General features: G+C 44.6%; 2 protein-coding genes across 4 annotated transcripts; both read left to right on the forward strand.

Annotated features, from left to right (window-relative positions):
• Positions 1-719: 719 nt before the first annotated feature.
• LOC109972958 (lecithin retinol acyltransferase-like) lies at positions 720-1923 on the forward strand. The gene is made up of 3 exons (XM_020622224.1): positions 720-869; positions 1130-1204; positions 1747-1923. The coding sequence occupies exons 1-3, from the start codon at positions 789-791 to the stop codon at positions 1921-1923; spliced, it is 333 nt and encodes a 110-aa protein (XP_020477880.1). The 5' UTR covers positions 720-788.
• A 3128-nt stretch (positions 1924-5051) lies between these two features.
• On the forward strand, positions 5052-17638 carry rbm46 (RNA binding motif protein 46). Of its 3 annotated transcripts, none has more exons than XM_020622174.1 (11): positions 5052-5176; positions 5914-6096; positions 6268-6448; positions 7129-7285; positions 8057-8186; positions 8694-8791; positions 10170-10587; positions 12436-12636; positions 12915-13016; positions 16376-16598; positions 17247-17638. In XM_020622174.1, exons 2-10 carry the CDS (start codon positions 5940-5942, stop codon positions 16594-16596), a joined length of 1665 nt encoding a protein of 554 aa, XP_020477830.1. In that variant the 5' UTR covers positions 5052-5176; positions 5914-5939; the 3' UTR covers positions 16597-16598; positions 17247-17638. The 3 variants fall into 3 exon arrangements, with proteins under 3 accessions (XP_020477830.1, XP_020477831.1, XP_020477829.1); XM_020622173.1 differs by having other exon boundaries at positions 5096-5287; XM_020622175.1 differs by lacking the exons at positions 12436-12636; positions 12915-13016 and having other exon boundaries at positions 5094-5287.
• Positions 17639-20155: the final 2517 nt, after the last annotated feature.

The raw sequence follows: 20155 nt of genomic DNA on the forward strand, positions 1-20155 counted from the left end.
CACTTTGGGATTTACCTGGGGGGAGGCAGGTGAGTCTGATGGAGCGTGCTCGTGATGCTCGAGTGTGATTGGTCACAGATGCCTCAGACGGTAAAGAATGATGGGGTTGATTTCACCTGAGAAATGATCATTAGTCCCAAAAACTGAACCTTGTTCCTCCATCGCCTTTCTTCTTCTCTCCTCTTCACCCTCTCTTTGTTTTTGTCTGCACTGGCTGCTGTCTCTCTTCCATCTCTCTCTACTTCTCCTTTCCTTTCCCTTTCTCTTCTCCTTTTCTCTCATCTGTGTCCTTTCCTTTTCCCTCTCCTACATATTTCCTTTCTTTTTCCTTCTTTCTACTTCTCTCTCTCCTGCCTCATTCCATTTTTCCTCTTCTTTCCTTATCTTGCTCCTACACACTTGTTTCATTACCTTTCTTTCCCACTTTGCTTTCCTCTCTCCTATGCCCTATACTGTACATACTTTGTTCCATTTCTTTGTCCCCTTCTCTTTTCTTCTCTCCTATTTGTTTTGCTTTTCTATTCTTTCACTGGGGGTGGCTGTGGCTCAGTGGTACAGTGGGCTGTCCACCAGTTGGAGGGTTGGCGGTTGGATCCCCAGCCCACATGCTGAACCTCCCCCGGGCAAGACGACAAACCCCAAGGTGCTGCCTGTGGCCTGGGTGCGTGTGTGAGAGAGAGACTGGGCGGCGGCGGCTGTAAAATGGTTTGTCTGGTAGAAAAGCTGATTCACCATTTCCCTTTGTTTTTTAACTTCTCTCCAGAGTAGCTCACTTCATCCCAGACATCATGCCTCTTGTGTCCAGTGACCAGTTTCGAATCAAACCGATGGTTACCAACACCAGACTTATACTGGGAGTACTGGCCAAGGTACTGAAGCACCCATTCAACCCACTACACAGTCTGCTGTTAGCAAACACATTAGAGGGAAAAGGTTGTGCTTCAGTTGTCAAACAGACGAAGGTGATGCTCTCTAAACCTTTCTGATCACTTCCCGCCACTAAAGGAGTGCACGTATACATGAACACGTTCTCTTATGTACATTTTAAACTAAAACCGTCAGAGCATTGTGATGTTGTTGGTACATTAATCAAAGGACAAATGCATGTAAACGTGTCCTTCCTTCCCAGTGCGGCAGTGTGAGAGTAGACTCAGTGGAGGACTTCGCCTACGGATCAGAGATTCTCATCAACACCATGGACAAGGTGACTGAATGTAGAAACACTGGGCGGCTGTAAATCAGTCAGACCTGTACCTGTCTATGCATCATCATGCTGCATGTGCATCCTCCATTGTTTGTAAGCAACTCATGTATAAAGGTGCCACAAAGGTTTTGTATGATTTAAACCTCCAAACCAAATATATTTACCTCTGAATTTAGAAGCATGATACTCAAAAAAACCTGGGTAAAATACCTGACAACTGTCTTCAGTCACTGCAGTAGTTCAGTTCTGTAGTTATGGCTGAGTGACTAACACAAGGTCAGGCCTCCAGACTCAGAAGAGCACAGAGCAGGCTGCTGTTGTTTCTCAGAGGCTGACCAATAGCTTTAGCCACTAATCACAGATTTGTGTTTTCACCCTTGGAGTGAATGTTAATCTGTAGCGTGACCAGCTGCCCCGGTAACTGACAGAGTTAGTGATGTGGTGATGGGAGCGGAAGCAGTTGCAGTGTGTATCAGTGCAGTCACCGGATCCAACTTGTCCCCCAGGTTCCTAAAAACATACCTGCTCTGTCTCTGGTCCAGGTGTGCAGCCGCCCTGCACTGCAGGGGGAGGAGGCAGCCAGGAGGGCTGAGAGGCTGCGGGGTGACGCAGCCTACAGTCTGCTGTGGTACAACTGTGAGCACTTTGTCATGTACTGTCGATACGGCACCGCCATGAGCTTCCAGACGTTTCAGGTGACACTCAATGGCAGATATTAGACCAAACCTCTGATACCAGAACCGCTTCACATGTGTTATACCATCGTTTAGTGTCTCATGACTCAGGGGTTTTCAACCAGTGGTCCGTGGCCCCCTGGTGGTCCAAGACCACACATTCAATAATGTAGTTTCACTGAAGGAATCACAATTTTTAAAATTGTATTTTTTTAAACACATTTCAATATAGTGATTGTTTAATAATCAAATTCATGCAAACATATGAGTTTTGGAGAAGTCAAAGTGACTTTCAGGATTAAAATACTGCTCATCGGGTCCATCTACCCCACAGCTGTGGCCCTCAGGTTGATTCCTAGTCAGAAGTGCGGTAGTTGAAAACCTCTGTCCTAACTGGATACAGCAACCCACCCATTTCTGTGCAGGAGCTCTGGTCCCCGGCTCGACTGATAAACCTGCCCACTTAAAGAAAAAATAGCACCACAGAGGAGAAAATCATCCAGTGTAGCAACACATCTGCTCACAGGTCAGCTCGGTCAAAGGTCACTGAGCTTAAAAATAGGCACAGATTTAGTTCAGCTTCATCTGCGTTTCCGTTGGAATGAGATTTAGACGCTGTGACCAGGCTGTCTGTAGAGAATGTAACATGCTGGTCAGTGTGAGAGCAGCCCTCCTTCCTGTGCCTAACTTCTCATCCTCAGTCACATGTTCTGGTTTCCAAGGCGCCTTTCCAGTAACAACCGGACCTTTAGCCACTGCAGATTAACGTGGATCATAGATCAGACCGGCCTCCCTCTGTAACTGGATTAAACTTCTGTGTTGCAGCAACAGGTGCTCTGTTGTTTCTGTGGAGCTGCTCTCAGCTGCAAATGGGTGTTTTACTGCAGCGTGATTATAAACGTGACAGTGTAATTGTGAAAGAACGAAGCAAACAAGGAGCTGGGTTTTAGACTGAGGGACCCAGTGAGAATGAGGGAGGAAATGGGAAAGAAAAAGGAAAGATGGAGTGAATTTTAGCTAAATGTCAGAGCAGCTTTGGAAGCTCAAACACCTAAAATCTAAGCTTTGGAAGCTCAAACACCTAAAATCTAATGCGTCTAATTACATCACACATACGTCTGTGAGTCAGGGAAAGCCACTGAATCACTTAGTTTATCCATAGAAATAAATCAGTTACTCATTAATAGTATGAGTAGTTTTCAGGTGTGAAGATTTCATTCAGCTTTGGAAATTTCAACTAGTCGATAGAGAAATGAAAAATGAAGTGTTCAGACTGAGCTCTGGTGACCTGGGATTGGCATTGATCTTTATGTCTGACATCTGATAGATCAAATAATTAAGAGCATTCTCATATAATCAGTAGATCTGTGCTATACAAGTTCAGATAGTTGAATGTGCCTTGACCTTTGACCTCTTTACATTGTTGGTAATGCAGTAATGGAAGTTCGTTATCATGGTATATAACGGTGCAGCTGCCCAAACTAGTGGTTTCTTCTGGTAAAGATGGTTAAAAGGATGACATACTAATACTGTATATGCAAAACAAGTGATACGGGAGAACAAAACCTAAGGAGGAAAAACAGTAATATGAAAATGGAAATGTCTTTAAAATGACTTCATTTAATTCTTATTCAGCCTTTCTCCTTACAAAATGACTGACATCCATTGTAGTTTTTATTAAAAGCCAATAACTACAATACCCAGTGTCCTAATCCATTATGTATGTGACGTAAAAGTCTCCAAGGAACAGAGGCTGCTGTATCCGACATGAGTCTCCAGGGGGCGCTACAGACACGGATCATCAGCTGTGTGCTATGTGCTGACACTATCTCTTTTCGTGTCCTCTGCATCAGTTCTGTAAGACAGGCAGGAAGCTGGTGCTGAGTCGGCGTGTTGCCAAGGCGACGGCGGTGGTGGGGGCGTGTCTGCTGGTCTACCTGCGAGCGGTGACCGCCTGCTCCGCCCTGCTGGTCGTCCTGCTGCCTTTCCTCATCTGGATGGCCTCGTAAACACACTGCACGAGCCCGTCTTTGTCCCTGGAGCTCTGCTGACATTATCTACATTTTTGACACAATAATAATCTGTAGAACGTAAAATGTCTGAGGTCTAATAAAGATGGTGTTTCTCTGACATTGTCGAGCACGATTCATATTTAGAGCGAACTATTTGTTTTACCATCACATATGAGAAGACAAATCAGTTTATAGAGAAACTGGTACACATTTAATATCCCATACCTTTATTTTGAACCAGAGGAGCTACAATCACTAGCTACGGCATTTCCCATGTGAACGTACACGTGCACTGATAATTAAGTACTTTCACGGAACTTAAACGTGCAAGGCTTATTTTTCTTTATTGCTTTCAGTTGTTTGAAGTGAAAATGATCATATAGTCATCGGACTGTGTTCAGTTTCATTTTATTACACTCATGATCCAGTTTACCTTACTAGTTTTCATTTTGTTTTATTGTTCTGCAGTCATTTTCTTTTTAAAATGACTGTCCAGACATTTACAAAGTTGAAATGATTGTTTTATTTGATTAAACTTTATTTTCACCAAACGATCACCTTCCGTGTGTGACCTCTAGTATATTACATCTTGTCCCTTTGTTGAAGAAACACCCGGAGCTGACCAGAATTATGGCAACAGCCACTTTATTCTGCGATATTTATAGAGAAACGGGTAAAACAGTTAATGTTTCCGTGGACATTCAGCTCCCACAGTCTGGAGGGATAGCACATAGCATGGATTAGCTAACCTCGGCTAAAGAGGACATAGCACATAGCCTGGATTAGCTAACCTCGGCTAAAGAGGACATAGCACATAGCATGGATTAGCTAACCTCGGCTAAAGAGGACATAGCACATAGCATGGATTAGCTAACCTCGGCTAAAGAGGACGTTTGTCCTAATTGAAAACATAATTAAAATACGTAAAGCAGTGACATAAAACAATCACTGGCTATCCCCACGTTATTCATGTGGTTCTGTGTTCTTTATAATCAATTTAAATGTCTTTTATCCACAGGACACCGCCAACACGTACCTTCTAATAGGGACCCTCCTACTGTGGAACATTACCCGCAAACCCTTTCGTATCTTATTGAATGTAGGTACGACATTCCACCAGTAGGTGGCACTGTTGCTCTATTTAGCAGGATTTAACCAAAATAATCATTTCAACTATGTTACACGTGCACTACGTCAATGTGCTGATTGGCCCACGAAGAATCAGTGTCACGTCAATCACCACCTCATCGAGTTGATTAGAACTGTTTTTGCTACTATCGTTGACGGTAAAGATCTTATTTTCTGTCGACGAGCGCTCAGTTGAACTTTCCAGTGTTTTCTTTGACCGCCCGGTGTTTGAGGCAAACCGGACAGAGAAATGGCGAACGACAGAGCTGGTAAGGGGCGTTAGCCGAGCTAAACAAGCTAGCTGCCGCCGCTACGGTTGGAAGAAGTTTAGCGCGAAACTTCCCGTCAATGACTGTAGCTCGTTAGCATAAAGGACTGCTAGCTAGTTTTTAGCCTGGGAATATATTATATTACTTTAAAAAGATTTAGCGGCTTATACAAACTTGTTCGCAAGCAAACATCCACGTTTCTGTTGGTACATTATGCACAATTCATCGTGTGTCCGCGGCCATTTAAAGCCATTTAAGGGCTTATAAATATAGAAGTTTGTTATAAAAATACAGTTTTATCTTGACACAGTACCCCGTCCTTAGTTTGTTGTTTGGGTTAAAATTAGTTAAAGATGTCTATTAAAATGGTATTTCTTTAATTTGCCAATTGTTCTAGCTGAATTCTTTCCATCTTCAGTTAAGCTGTGAACTGTGATGTTTGGTCTTTGATTTTAGGAATCAGTCGTTTTGATGGTCAGCTGTTGTTCAGAACAGGGACATGTGAATAGACAGACTAACTGTGATGTTTGGTCTTTGATTTTAGGAATCAGTCGTTTTGATGGTCAGCTGTTGTTCAGAACAGGGACATGTGAATAGACAGACTAACTGTGATGTTTGCTGGACAGACAGTGACGGAGATTCAAATGAAGACATGGAGGGAGGCTGCTGTAAAACCAGTCTGCTGGCCGGAGAGAACAGGTTCATGGCGTCCTGTGTCAAAGAGATGGCTCTGCTCACATTAATGGAGAAGACGGGATACAACGTGGTTCAGGAGAATGGACAGAGAAAGTATGGAGGACCCCCACCAGGTGTGTGAGAGGGTGATACCCCTTGGAAATAGTAGGTGCAGTTACTGTCTTGACAAGACATCTCGCTGACCAAATGACTGATCAGGACAATAACTGGCATGTTAATAAATACTGAAAATGATGGGGAGTTGCCGGCAGCCTTAGAAAAAGTGTTGTGTGTCTGTGCTGCAGGCTGGGAGGGCCCAGCCCCCCCACGAGGCTGTGAGGTGTTTGTGGGGAAGATTCCTAGGGACATGTACGAAGACAAGCTGGTGCCTCTGTTTGAGCGAGCCGGCAGACTCTACGAGCTCAGACTGATGATGGAGTTCAGCGGCGAGAACCGTGGCTACGCCTTCGTCATGTACACCAACAGGTGTGTTCTGTTGTGGCACATGACATACACAGTTGTTGAGGAGCTCAGAACAACCTGAGGCCTGAGATTTTAATTTACTTTTTGTTCATGTAACCTAATGAACTAATACATTGAAATCATCATTTTAAATGACAACAGATCTGCTGCAGTGTTTTCAAATGTTTATTGATTATTGAGGTGAAGTCGTATCAAAAACCAAGTCGTTGTTGAAGTCGGGGGTCTCTCCCTGTCACATGATTTCATACATATCTCGCCTTTGTAGCATTTATCCTTTGTGAGATCATTGATTCTCCCGCTGCTCGACACAAGCGCTGCATGTTCTGTACTCTGAGCTGCTACAGTAACACTAGCACAGTTTGCTCCTGCAGCTTTCTGTCCTGTGCACGGCGACCTGTGTCGTTAATAACGAGGCGTGTTTGTACGTTGACAGGAGATCGTACACACACACACACACACACACACACTAGAGCACAGCACAGTGAGAAGTAACAGAAAACTTGCCAAAGATCGGTTTCTGAGGTCCATATTGATTTTACTGTTTTATTAAAGGAACTGGATTTGAATCTGTGGTTTTCAGCCGGTACAGCTGTAAATCGGACTCTTGTATCGATTTTCCTATTGGTATGGGTTTGTCTTTACACCCCTAGTTGAACGAGGTTTGATTACTGATTGCGTTTCAGGGAAGCAGCCCAGAGAGCCATCCAGATGCTGGACAACTACGAGGTCCGGCCTGGGAAGTTCATTGGAGTGTGTGTGAGTCTGGATAACTGCCGGCTCTTCGTGGGCTCCATCCCCAAAGACAAGAGGAAGGATGAGATCATGGAGGAGCTGAAGAAGGTACTCATCACTAGCGCTCGCTCGCCCGCTCCCCTAACAGTTATAGGGACTCAGAAAAAGGTTTGGACCCACATGGAGAAAACTAACATCCTTCATAGACACAGCAGTCAGCAGCTTTTTCATATTCAGCCAGGACTGTGTAGGCATAAAATATACTTTAAGTACCAAAATGGTAGTTTACATTAATATACATCATATTATTCCATTATATATTATTATTTGATGATATATTATTGTGTACATCACCTTTAGCGTTGCAGCTTGTAAAGGTAGAGCTAATGTTAAATACCTTATGTTTATCATTTGAATTACTGCTGAGTCGCTTGTGGATTTACCACCAAGGATCAATAAATCTAATGATTATACTGTATTTAGTTTTATTAACCTCATTCTAAACAGTAATATTAAAGTTATCAAATAAATGTGAGTCCAAAGTATATTTTCTCTGAAATGTAGTGAAGTTGAAGTAAATGAAAATACTCAAGTAAAGTACAGATACCTCAAAATTGTACTTAAGTACTGTACGTGAGTAAATGTACTTGGTTAAACTGGAGTATGAAGCATTTACCAAACCAGTCTAGACCAAATGTGCACTAAACGTACTTTTGGCCACTTTGTGTGTTTTTTCTCATTAACAACATGTAGTTTGTTGGTTCACGTACTCACTGGGATTAAACACATGGAGTCTTTGCATCAGCAGTAGATGTTACTGCAACTGCCTCCACACAGATGCTGTCAACAGTTTATCATGTTTGCCTGTGTGTGTCCCAGGTGACAGACGGGGTTATGGATGTGATCGTGTATCCCAGCTCCATAGATAAGAGCAGAAACCGAGGCTTTGCCTTCGTTGAGTATGAATCCCACAAAGCTGCAGCCATGGCCAGGAGGAAGCTCATACCCGGTAAATGACTCTTTGCATCCGCGAGCTCCATCTCTGTGTCCTCTGTCCTTCTCATTTCCTTCATCACACACAAGTACATCTGTGTGGTAGAAGCTTTTTGTTGATGTCCTTTCTCCCTTATATTCCATCTGTATTCTCTTTGTTCTTTCTTGAGTCTCTGCTGCTCTTATCATCGTCACTGCTGTTCCTCTTCATGTCCTCTGTCTTCACACACCGTCTGCAGCCTGTGTCCCAGCAGCCTGTCAAGTGACTGCGAGTCAGTTTACAGACTTTGTCCAGCAGAGGGCGGTAGAGCACCAAATACTGCAGCACCTGTATCTGTCTGAAGGGGAATTTAGCTTTGTGACTACAGATGGTGACAAGTTAAAGGAAACACCAGGGTAACTGAGTGGTCTCCTCCAGGATGACAGAGCACGCTGTGATTGGTGTGAACCACAGTCCGGTATACAGGAGAATTTAGTGATGTGTGAGGGGGCTGTGATCCAGCTGTGGCTCTGTGCTCAACAGGAACTTTCCAGCTGTGGGGAGGCCCCATCCAGGTGGACTGGGCCGAGCCTGAGAAAGATGTGGATGAGGAGGTGATGCAGCACGTTAGAGTCCTTTATGTACGTATGTGGCAGTTGGATGTAGATGTTGTTGTTTTTTTGTTTTTTTTGTGTGTTGTTCCTAAATATTTTCTAAAATGAGATGGTGTTCAAAGGTTTTACCCTTCGTTGGGTTCTTCAGTAAATCTCAAAGGATCAGAAATAAGGAAATGCAGAAAACAATATGTCACAGGAGGATTTTAAATCCTCGTTAAAACTGAGGTACTTTATTTCTAAGTTGTTTAAGGCCGAGGGATTTCTCTGCCAGAAAACTCGCTTCAAAAAATGTCTAAAGCCTTTCGTTCTGGATCACTCCGACTAAAAGCTCGGCTCTCGCTCTGCAGCTGAAGGTCTGTGTTTTAGGAAGAGGCCTCTGAAGTTCTTGGCAGGTTTGTTTAAATCAGAGGTGAGCGAGGGCGAAGCAGCAGGGAGGAGACTCCCAGGAGCTGTGCACCCTCCAGGGATCAGTTAATGCCAAGGCTTTTACACTGGAAGACTAAGATGTGATCAGAGCTACAGGTGTGTGGGGGGGAGTTGTTTTTAGAGGTAAATGAAGCCATCTGTGTTGTGTGTGCGTGCACTGCTGCACCGATTCACAGTGGCTCTGCTAACGACTAAACACCCGCCGCCCTTCCCTGATGCCCTGAAGCAGGTTGTTGACACTCTGCGGTGTCGGCCTAGTTTGGAGAGAGCCGTGGTGCTCTCATCAGTCACGGCCAGTTTGGCATTTCATGGAAATCAGCAGTGGAATATAAAGAGGAGAAGTCAGGAAATTCCATTAATTCTTGACCCCTTTAGAAAAGAAGTTCAGATCTCAAAGGCTGTCCTGCTTAAGTTTAGCTTCTAATTGAGTTGGAGGTAACTGACTGATCAGGGAGTCGACACTTTGAACATGATACTGATGAAAACTTGGACCCTTTTCTTCTCGGCCACTTCTGAACTCTGAACTCTGACATTACACACATTGCTAAATTCAGGTGAACCCTATAAATCACCGTAGATGTCACAGACAAAAGCTCAGAACCTGCCTGGTAGTCATCATGTTTAGATACGAGTGTAAAGAAACAACCACAAACAAAAATTCATGAGTATCTTTCCTGTGTGTTTGCTGTGTTCATACATTTTTACACAGAACTCAAGCCGAGGACGTGCCACCAACATGGCTCCTGTAGCCACGTGCATCGTGTTAAACACCTGTAGACTTCTCACCTGCAGAGTCCTCAGTCCTGCTAGCAGCTGTGCGAGGCAGTATGTAGGCAGAGTGGTCCATGAAAGGCTTAGCTAAGACATAAAGGGCTGGAAGGTTTACACTGCGTTGTGTGTCACATTGTTGTTTATGACAGAATCACACCAGACGTGGGTAAATATTATAGAACAGTGATGTATACCTGTGTGCCAGGTGCGCAACTTGATGCCGAGCACCACTGAGGAAACTCTTCGTCTGGAGTTCTCCCGCTTCAAGCCCGGCTCTGTGGAGCGAGTCAAGAAACTCACCGACTACGCCTTCATCCACTACAACAGCCGTGAAGACGCCATCACTGCGATGAGCCTCATGAATGGAGCTCAGATCGAGGGAGCCACCGTGGAGGTGATGCTGGCCAAACCGGCCGGGGTCAAAGAAGGAGGTGTAACCGGGAGGAAGTACAATAGCAGGGGATACCTGGGAAACGGTGCAGGAGGAAAAGGGACCGGGACGATTGTTCTGCACAGGAACGATGGAGGGACGATGGGAGGAGCTGGGGACGGCTGCTCGCCACTGAGATCTGTGTCCCTCCCGCCCTGCCTGAGGAGCCCCTTCTACTCAAGAGCTGCAGGAGGTGAGTAGGGGGGGGTTACTGTCGGTGTGTGAGGGCCTGGAAACAGCAGATTATGTTAGTCAGTAGATAAAACGTAGTTGTCAACCATTTTATTCATTGGTAAGCATCATTGATCAGCTGAAATGCCAGTGAATCAGTACATTGAAAGTATAAAACTGTAAAATGATCGAGTCCTTTTTTTACAGTTGGCTCAGTGTTATGAAATCGTGCAGTCAGTGTGATTACTTGTCATAATGTTTTTATCATGTGTTTATTTTGATGAAATTCAGTTCAGTGTTGCTGGGTGTGTGACTGGTGCCTGCTCGCCTTCTGAGACGTGTCTGTGCTAAACACACAAACAGAAAAACATAAACTATTCATTAGTTGGAGCTCTAGTTACTCAGTGTTGTTGAAGGTCAGTTTTGTGTCTTTGGTGGAGTGAGAAATCAGGTCTGACCTGCCACAGGAGTTGTGCTCTGAGCCACCTCTGTGTGCTGTCGGCTTCACAGGAAACAGTTGTGAGGCTTTATTTTCCACATAGGGAGAGAGGAACACTCAGCGTAAGTCACAGATTTCATGTGAGGACAAAGGAATTGTTGGAGAGACTGTTGTATGAGATCACAGTTTAAACTGTTCATGTGCAGCAAGGACGACTGGATATTAATGGTGAGTGACTTCATGTGGAGCAGAGTGATTATATCTATCTTAGAACTGCAGCAGGGTGCAGGACGTTTTTACAGTGAGATCCTTTCTTTGCTCTGGCCTTTTCTAACTGTTCTGTAATCAAATGGCAGGGTGGTTTGGACCACATGTCTCTCATTTGTAAAGCCAAGCAGCGGCCGTTTGTGCTCGACCTCTTCAGGCTTTCTGGTGAAGTCCAGCCTCTGTTTGAGAATGCTCTGTGTTTACCAGGCTGCTGTAAAACCCTCCTGTGTAATTTAATATGATGACATTTCAGTGTTATCCTGTAGGTTGGAGGAAGTTTTGTCTTATCTGTTACAAATGACACTCATCAAATCCTGCTCATACAGCCAAGATAATAATCTGGTCATGAAGCAAAACTCCAGTTTCGTGGCGCTTGGGGCTATTTCTGAAAATGAGAAAAGTTTTTGATTTAACTCTCACACAAATGGACTGTGAAATATTTATGAGCTGAAAGATGTGGTAGCTCAGTGGTACTGCTACAGCCGAGGGTAGCAGGCTGATGTGGGGTGGTGGAGCTGACACAGTGGACGGACGAGACATGAGGAGGACATTCGCAGCTGGACAGAGGTGTACGAAGGATGAGACGACGTGCAACCAGACTGATGGAGTAACGGTGTTTTAATGACTTGAGGAGCAGTGAAATGTTGAACTGCTTTACAATCTGAACATTGTTTGCTTAGTTAATCATTCATTGATAAGATTTTCTGTCCCCTGGGCTGGGAGACAAACCATGGACATTACAGTTCAACTGGTCCAGCAAACCAACAGTCCACAGCCTTTTCAGTTTTGGCATTTGTGCTTAAAAATAATTTGACAATCAAAAACAAAACAGTTTGGTGGTTGAGGAATGGTTGCAGCTCTAAAGCGGTTTGCTCAGCGTCACTGTGATCAGTTGTCGTTCATTTTTTGTTTTGTAAAATTAAAACATTGCAACAAACAGATTAAAGTCTAGAAAACCAAACAGCCCTTTGTGTAGTAGACATGTGCACCTGGAAGAAAAACCTGTTTCCTAGTGTGTAAATCACTTCACACCCTGTTGAGTATAATATGACCCTGAGGTGGTGAACACCGGCTGGAGTCAGACCAGGAGTGTGTGTTTGTCCCAACAGGAGCTGAGCTCTGATATAACAAGTCTGCTAATGCTAATCCTGCCTTTATTGTCAGATGACGTGGACAGGTGTGTGTTCCCCCTGTTTCCTGGCACCCCCCTGGCCCCCACCAGCCTGCTGTCGCTAAAGCAGAGTCAGATCAGCTCCGCTGTCAGTCTGCTCGACTATTACTGCCACAAAAACTGCTGGTCGCAGCCCGAGTACCACCTGTACTCCACCCCCGGACAGGACGGGAAACTGCTGCTGCTCTATAAGGTCTGCACATCAGTGAATATGGCTTCTCTAGTGAGAGGACCTAATGCTTTTTGTCATACAAGACCTTCAGCTGAACTGTTGATTGGACGAAACAGGACCTTTGAAGACGTAACCTAGATTATCTGCTGTTTTATAGACAAAGCCTTTAATATGGTAAAGTGAGAAAATCCTCAGCAGACTAACTGATGATGGTTGCAGCAGCTTAACCTTCTTCACCTCAGCTCACTGAGACCTACAGGCCGTGTGTGTGTGTGTGTGTGTGTGTGTGCGTGTGTGTGTTTGTGATCCCGTCCACACGAGGCACCTACATCCCAGACAAGCTGTGTGTGCTGCTGGATGACGCCAAAGAGCTGGCTGCACAGACTGCGCTGTGGAGGCTGGGTACTGCTCAACACTCACACAGTGCAGAAGTATCAGTCCAGCTTAACATGCATATGTTCATGAACACCCAGCTACAGTCTAAATACACTAAAACAAACCACATAAAGAGATTTGTGCTTTACTGGACGTGTGTTTCAAACATCGTGGTCTACTTTTTTAATAGAAAATACTTAGGGCGCTTACTAGGTGGGCGGTTTCGTATATGTGTGTCACGGTGGGCCTCGACTGTTCCTGTGAGATGTATCCAGGACCGTTTCAGTCCTAAATGGGGTTAGTGTTGCCTTCGTCCAATAGTTTTTGCAAATTATTTGTCAGTTTTCTTTCCGCCTGTGTCATTTCTTGAATCAGGAAAACTGAAACACCGCCACACAACAGCTCTAAAGTCGATGGAGCATCTGCTATGTCCGTTTCAACTTCTGTGACCTGAACACGGTTAGACCAGTGAAGTAACCATGTTTAACACTAGAACCGCCAAGAGGTTATCAGACAATACTCCACAAGAGCCGCCACCCACAGATGGCCAGTCGTCGTCTAACCTGTTGGACCTGGCTGGCATCAGTGTATGCGTTCTTTACCGGAGCTGCACAAAAACCAAACTTGCTAGGCGCGACTTCCTTCTGCAGTTGTGTAAGGAATTACACAGCAACCACATGCAAATGAAAGAGGCAACGGAGACTGTGCCACTGCCCCTTCAAACAGTGGTGCGAGGTCAAAATGACCTCACGGCGGTTCTAGTGTTAATATCCTGGTAGATGACGTCACACTCCCATAACATTAGCAACATTACATATATCATTACATCCCTGGAAAAAGGTCCTCAGAAGATATCAAAAGTCTAGCAGTAAATTTAATTGGGTAGGCAGTAATGTTATGAAACGCTAGTGGATATGACGGAGGGCTGTCGGGCTGTAGAGACAGTATTGTTCACAGTGGTGTTGGTGCCGCCTGATTACAAACAAGAGCTTCTCAGTTTTAACATAAGATGAAGTGTGGCTGAAGCAGGTTGACGTCCCGTCACTTGACTCGTGCCTTTTAATGCACTGTGTTCACAGAGCTGGACTCTCTTCAGCAGCCTGGAGCTAAAGCAGCATGTTTTAACTTTTCAGTCCTGGTCTAACCATCATCTTCATTCACAGGCTTTGTTATATTTACATTATGTAGATAAGGGGAGTTGTACAGCATGGAACAGAACTAAAACAGTGTATGATAAGATGAAACCATTCTTTTATCATTTAATTTGTAGACTGACGTACAGGAAGAGACATTTTCACTTCTCAGCTGCTCCGTTTCACTTTAGTTACTAGGTCATCTGAATGCTGAACGGAGACTTGTTTGACCTCAGAGCGGATAGGACAGAAAGGGACCTGTCTGGTAGCCAGTTCGTGTTGTGTATGGTCTGAACCGTGTCACAGCAGCTGTCGGTCTGAGCTGGTGCCAGCTGGAGCTCGCTCTCAGCCAGTCACATCCCCGCCGGTGCCAGTGTTTGTCATAGCCCAGCTGCAGGAACAACATGTGGTACCTTTTTTGAGGAGTTCTGTTCAAAATGAGATCACCTGCAGAGTGATCGTGCTGCTTGGATGCAAATCAGGACTCCAGCAGATGTGTTGAAACATCTGCCTTACGAAGTGGTTCACAGTTGGTGAACGATGTGCAGTGAACATATTTATATAGAGTGACCTGGAGGGAAATATTGGTGTTGATGCTGTGGACTGAGAAGCTGGAGTCCACTGCTCCAATGCCGAGGGCTGAGTTATACCAAACAACAGGTGTGTTGTACAGTATGGAGGGGGGGGGCAGTGGTGCATATTGTCACACTGAAAAGTCATATGAGGAATGAAGACGGTGTGTGAAGAGCTGCAGAGGTTTTAGACGGCACAGGTTTGTGCTTGACCACGTTTGTTTCAAGCAAATGCTTTTCAGTCAGAGCTGCTTAGTTTATTATTAAAACTACATTCATTCATTCATTTTCTACCGCTTAGTCCCTGAACGGCGGCACGGGGCCAGGGGGCCAGGGGGCCGGAGCCAATCCCAGCCGGCATTTGGGCGAAGGCGGGGTACACCCTGGACTGGTCGCCAATCCATCACAGGGCTAACACAGAGACGAACAACCACACACACGCACGCACATGAAAATGAATATTAAAATGACAGATCTATTGAAACTGTCCAACTCAGAGGAGATGTGGCTGTTTGCACGCTCAGTTTTTAACCCCACGGGGTGAGTCCAGCGCTTGTAGGGTTTTCCAGCTTTGCCTTATCGTACTTTCCTACAAAGACTGTTTACAGTGAGGCTTTTGAATGTCAGACAGGAAAAGGCTTTGTCGTGCCACATACTGTGGTCATCACTGACTCATTTTTATAAGAAGATATGAGAAGACTCCCATGATGCTCTTCTTCAGACACACAGCTGTTCAGTCCCTCAGCTGTGTCTCTAGAGAATGAAGCTTAAGTGCAGCACTAATTCACTATTTGTGCAATAAAGCAGGACTGAAAGAAGCCTTCACATCAGTGTGAGAAGGAAAGGAGCTGTGGAGAGAGCAGTCACAGAATGGGTCATTTCAGAGCCCGAGCAGGCTGAAATCTGATTCACAGTTAAATGGTTTACTTAATTGACTCGCAGGAAGCTGCAGCTCTCATGTCCCTGTGGTCCGAAGCATCGACCACCAGCCAACACAAACACAATTAAAATGTTATTTTGAACACAATGTTATTTTGAAAATGTGGAGAGTGGAGAGTGCATGAGCTACAGGAAGCCGCCCTGTGGTGGGCGCTTTCAGTCCAACACCCGTTCTTTTACCATGCTTCAGATGCATCTGCTAGTGGCAGAGCCTACCAGACGGGACCATTTCCCTGTCCCCACTTCTCCCCATGTCTTCTCTCTTCCTCTCCAGCCTTGTTCGTCCTTCATCCGTCGTCTTTCTGTAGCTTCATGTGTCAGACCCTCCAGGATCCCATGGGCTATTGTTTCTGAATATGTCAGCCCCAAAATGTCAGAACGTGCAGCAAATGTTACTCTTATCTTGTTGTGTTTTATAATAAACAAGTGTAGGTCAGTTAAAAAGTGAGTGCTCCACCCACCTGAGGACAAAGCTCCTCCTCAGAGTTTTACCTGTGCTAACCTTTAGCCTCATCTTTTGACAAGCTGTCAGAACTATTACAGGTTTGACTGAGTTTGGTTTTCTTGAGGTTTCTGCCATTAAAGGAGTTTTTCCTCTCCACTGTTGCCCCGTCCCTGCTTGGGGGGGGGTTGTTGGACTAATCCTATAATATTGAAAACCCTCTTTTCTCACTAGCCTCCTTATATCCTACAGTACCCCCTCTCTGTCACCTCCCTCCCCCCTCTGTTTCCTCTCTTCCAGACTCATCCATCCTGAGCACAGCTGCCTACAATTCTCCCAGCAGCCTCTCTCCTCCACTCGCTGCCCCCGCCTCCGCCGCCAGCCCTGGCATCCTGACCTGCGGCAGCAGAGCCTTCACCTCCTGCCTCCCTCTCTCCCCCCTCTCTTCTGTGTCCATGCTCACCCCTCCTGCCTCCCAGTCACAGAGGCTCTACTTCAGTTCCCAGTCGCCGTTCTACTGACGGTGAGACGCACACAGTGGTGCTCACCGTGTCTTCAGGGTTTCACTTCTTTCCTGGTTGTTCACTGGTTGTTTTACAGCAGGTCATAGTTTTTGAAGCCGACCACACCGTTCATATTTGGGTAACTCTTCGTAGCACGGGCAGAAGAGCAGGTGGTGACGGGTAAAAGTAGTTCAGGGCGGCACTGGGTTGCTTCTGATCGCTGCCGTACCAGCTGGTCACACAGCAGCCTCCGTTCGATTCTGGTGTGTTTACGGAAGGTGTGAGTGGAGCATATCCCTCTGCCGCTGCAGAGTTCCTCTGGTGTATTTGACAAGTAAACAACAACATGTTAACTGAAGCTCATTGCTCACCGTTAAGATTCAGTAGGTGCATCACTGTCAGACACCTTCACTTTGTCACACTGTCCTTCAGCATAGAAATAAGGGTTATAGGCAGGTTGAGGGACAGTGGGTGGCTCTCACTGTGGCCGCAGACTTTGTTTGCTGCACATTTCTGCTGTTTGTGTTTGGACATCGGCTGCATTTGGAGCAGGAGCATGATTTGACCTGTGTGTTTTGACTTTGAGGGCCACAGTGAGCTTTACATGGATGCCACTCGAGCTGATACCATTTCATCCAGTGATGCTCAGATGTGCTGTGTTGTTTCAGGAGGATTTTTCTCACCTGAGATGTAGCGACGAGAGGACGACCTACAGCGGAGGAGGTGAATGGAGGGGAAGACGATCAGGAGCATGAGGAGAAAAAACAGGACTGTCTTTATTTTGACTACACCACCAAATATCTCCCAGTGGTGCTGCTGTGATGTGCCGCCCCATCGTTTGACCTTCACATGCTCAGCACCACCAATTTGTTTGCTTCACTCCATCTATTTCAAATTTAATGTCAGTCTGAGATAATATTTAGCTTCTGATAAGCCACTCAGCTTCTTTTCTCTATGGCCTCTGATAAACAGAAGGAGAACAAAGATGGGAACTGTTTAGCTTTTACAGCAAATCCAGCAGATAAAACTTTTTTTTTCTGAAACTCTGTTAAATGTCAGAGTGTCCGCCTCCCTTTCCTGCCTCCCCCCTCATAATGCCACATTCCCTCTCAGTATAAATGTTTACCATTAAATAAGGTGCAGGTTGCAGTTTAACCTCTTACCTGGGTGCTACAGGACTATTGTTCATGTAAAAGGATCATTTCCTAAAACTAATTTTGTCTAATTCATATAAATTTGTCAAAGTTTTAGACATGAATGAAATCCGATTGTTCTTCTCTGCAGTAATTTAAACAGAGAAGTACATGTTAAGATAAGTGTTGAGAGCGTGATTAGAACAGAAAAGCAACATTAGTCTGATTTCCATTTTCTCTTCATCCTCCCAGTCTCTCCTTTCTGGCAAGAGCCAAAGTCAAAGGGAGAGGGAGAAGGAGAAGGAGAGGAGGGTGACTTATTTTTCCAAAGAAATGTTTGTAGCTACGATCCCTTTGGAGTCTGTTAACCCAAGTTGTCAGAGGGGCTGAAAGAGTCGACGTCCTGGGAAAGCTGAGTCTCTTTGAGCCTCTGGTCATGGTAGACAAACCTTCAGCTCAGGAAAGAAGACGGCAGGAAGGTTTTCCTAGTCTGCCTGACCCGCCTAACAGCCGTGGTCTTCTCAGGAGGGGGGAGGAAGACTATGATGATGCTGGTTAATGATGCCTTGGAGGACAGTTTTAAGATATTTTCATCCAGACCCCTTTCTGTTCTTATTTGAACTACATTTTCTGAGAATAGGGGAGCTTTATGAAAAACGACTGTGTTGGGAAGGTTTTCAGTGTTTTGATATTTTCTAGCTGTAGCGTTGTGAGGAAGGAAGTGGAGACGTGTGAGGTGCATCCTTTTACAGACGCACCATTTCCTAATTGGACCTAAAGCGGTTACTTTATTTAGTGTAGTTGATTTTTAGAGGAGGTTCATCAAAAGAACAGCTACAAGTTAATGTCCCTTTATTTTTGAATGAGTTCTTAGTTTGACAGTTGTGATGATTTTACACTCTGAATGAAATCCTCTGTACAGGAGCAGCTTCGACCTGAAACTAACTGACTAGTTGGTTGACAGAAAAATTAAACATTTTAATACAAATACAGTGAAAAAAAGCCAAATTTTCACTGGTTGTGAATGAGAAGATGTGTGTGCTTCTCAGTCATATATCATAGTTTTCTGGCTAAATGATACTTCAATTAATTTACATAATAAGTAGCATTTTAATCACTTATGAAAGCAAGTGTTGGTGTCGACCTACAGCAATTCATAGGATGAATTTTTCCCATTTTTACTTCCAGTTTTTCTTTTTAAGGAAACTCTTGTCCAAATTAGTAAATTACATGTGAAACAATGCATCAAAAATAAAACATGCAGTTTTCAGTATTGTTCAGTGTTTAGCCAACACCATGAGAATCTGCCACCAGACTAGTTTCCACAGCAGAGTAGAACCGGTTCTGGACCAGCACTCAGACCTTTATTTAAAGTGACTTGTCTGAGCCCTGGAGAGGATGACGAACGTGTAGGTGTGTGTGTCTTTATCAGAGGAAGAGGAACAGGAAGCTGAGCGGTGCCGCTGCTGTTCGTTGTTCTTCTCAGAGCTAGACAGGAACCAGCGTTTTACTGGCTCTTAGTGACGCATCGGATTCGCTCACAGAGACGAGTGTGGAGGTCAAACGAGTGTGTTCATTGTCCAGCTTCATGTAGTTTTACTGATCCATGGATCAAACAGGAAGCTGAAAGACGAGCGTGAAAGGATGTTCACCGACTTGTTGACACTGACGAGCTGATGGATGTTCGTGTCCTGGGTTCAGGCTCTTTGGGGCTTTGAGCAACGTTAAAATGTCTTCATGTATTTAAAGATTGTTTGTACAGTTTTACTTTACGTTCAGTCGGACTGAATATTTAATGGTCCACTCGTTTTGTTCAGACTGTGTTGAAAGCTCTTTGTTCAGGTAGAACATGTTTCTCTGCTTGACTTTGTTCATATTAGAGAACGTAAGGTGTCATTGAGGAAAAGGTTTTTCACATTACTGTTGAGCCTGAATGTGACAGAAGTTAAGTTCAGAACCATTTCTCTTGTTTTATTTAACAAATCCAAACTGCCAAGTGATTTTAGTTTCTTCTGTTTTTAATCTTAGTGTGATTGGTTTACTGATACAACAAATAATTAAATGAACACCTACATTATTTATTTAACAATCCAGATACCAAACCTAATCAAAAGTAAAAATCAGGAGAGAGCCACTAAAAGTCTGTGGAGTCAGTTGGTGTGAATAAATATGACCCAGGTTGTTGATACACTCTGACCCCACGTTAATTAGGAAAATGTTGCTGTAGTTATTTAGTGATTTAGAAACACAGTGTTGAAATGTCAGGTGGCCGTGTTGCCTTCAAGGACACAGTGTAAATAAATCTGTTGATTCATTTACAGTCAGTGTTTTGTGTGTCAAAGCCTGAGTGTTTTAAGACATTTCACACTGAGTGCTTTGCCCTCGGGGAGTTTATATCCAGTATGTTGTGGCGTGTCCTGGAGCACCTGGGGCAGGAGTCTGTT

This window comes from Monopterus albus, unplaced genomic scaffold (assembly GCF_001952655.1).
Source record: "Monopterus albus unplaced genomic scaffold, M_albus_1.0 scaffold274.1, whole genome shotgun sequence".
Lineage (NCBI taxonomy): Eukaryota > Metazoa > Chordata > Actinopteri > Synbranchiformes > Synbranchidae > Monopterus > Monopterus albus.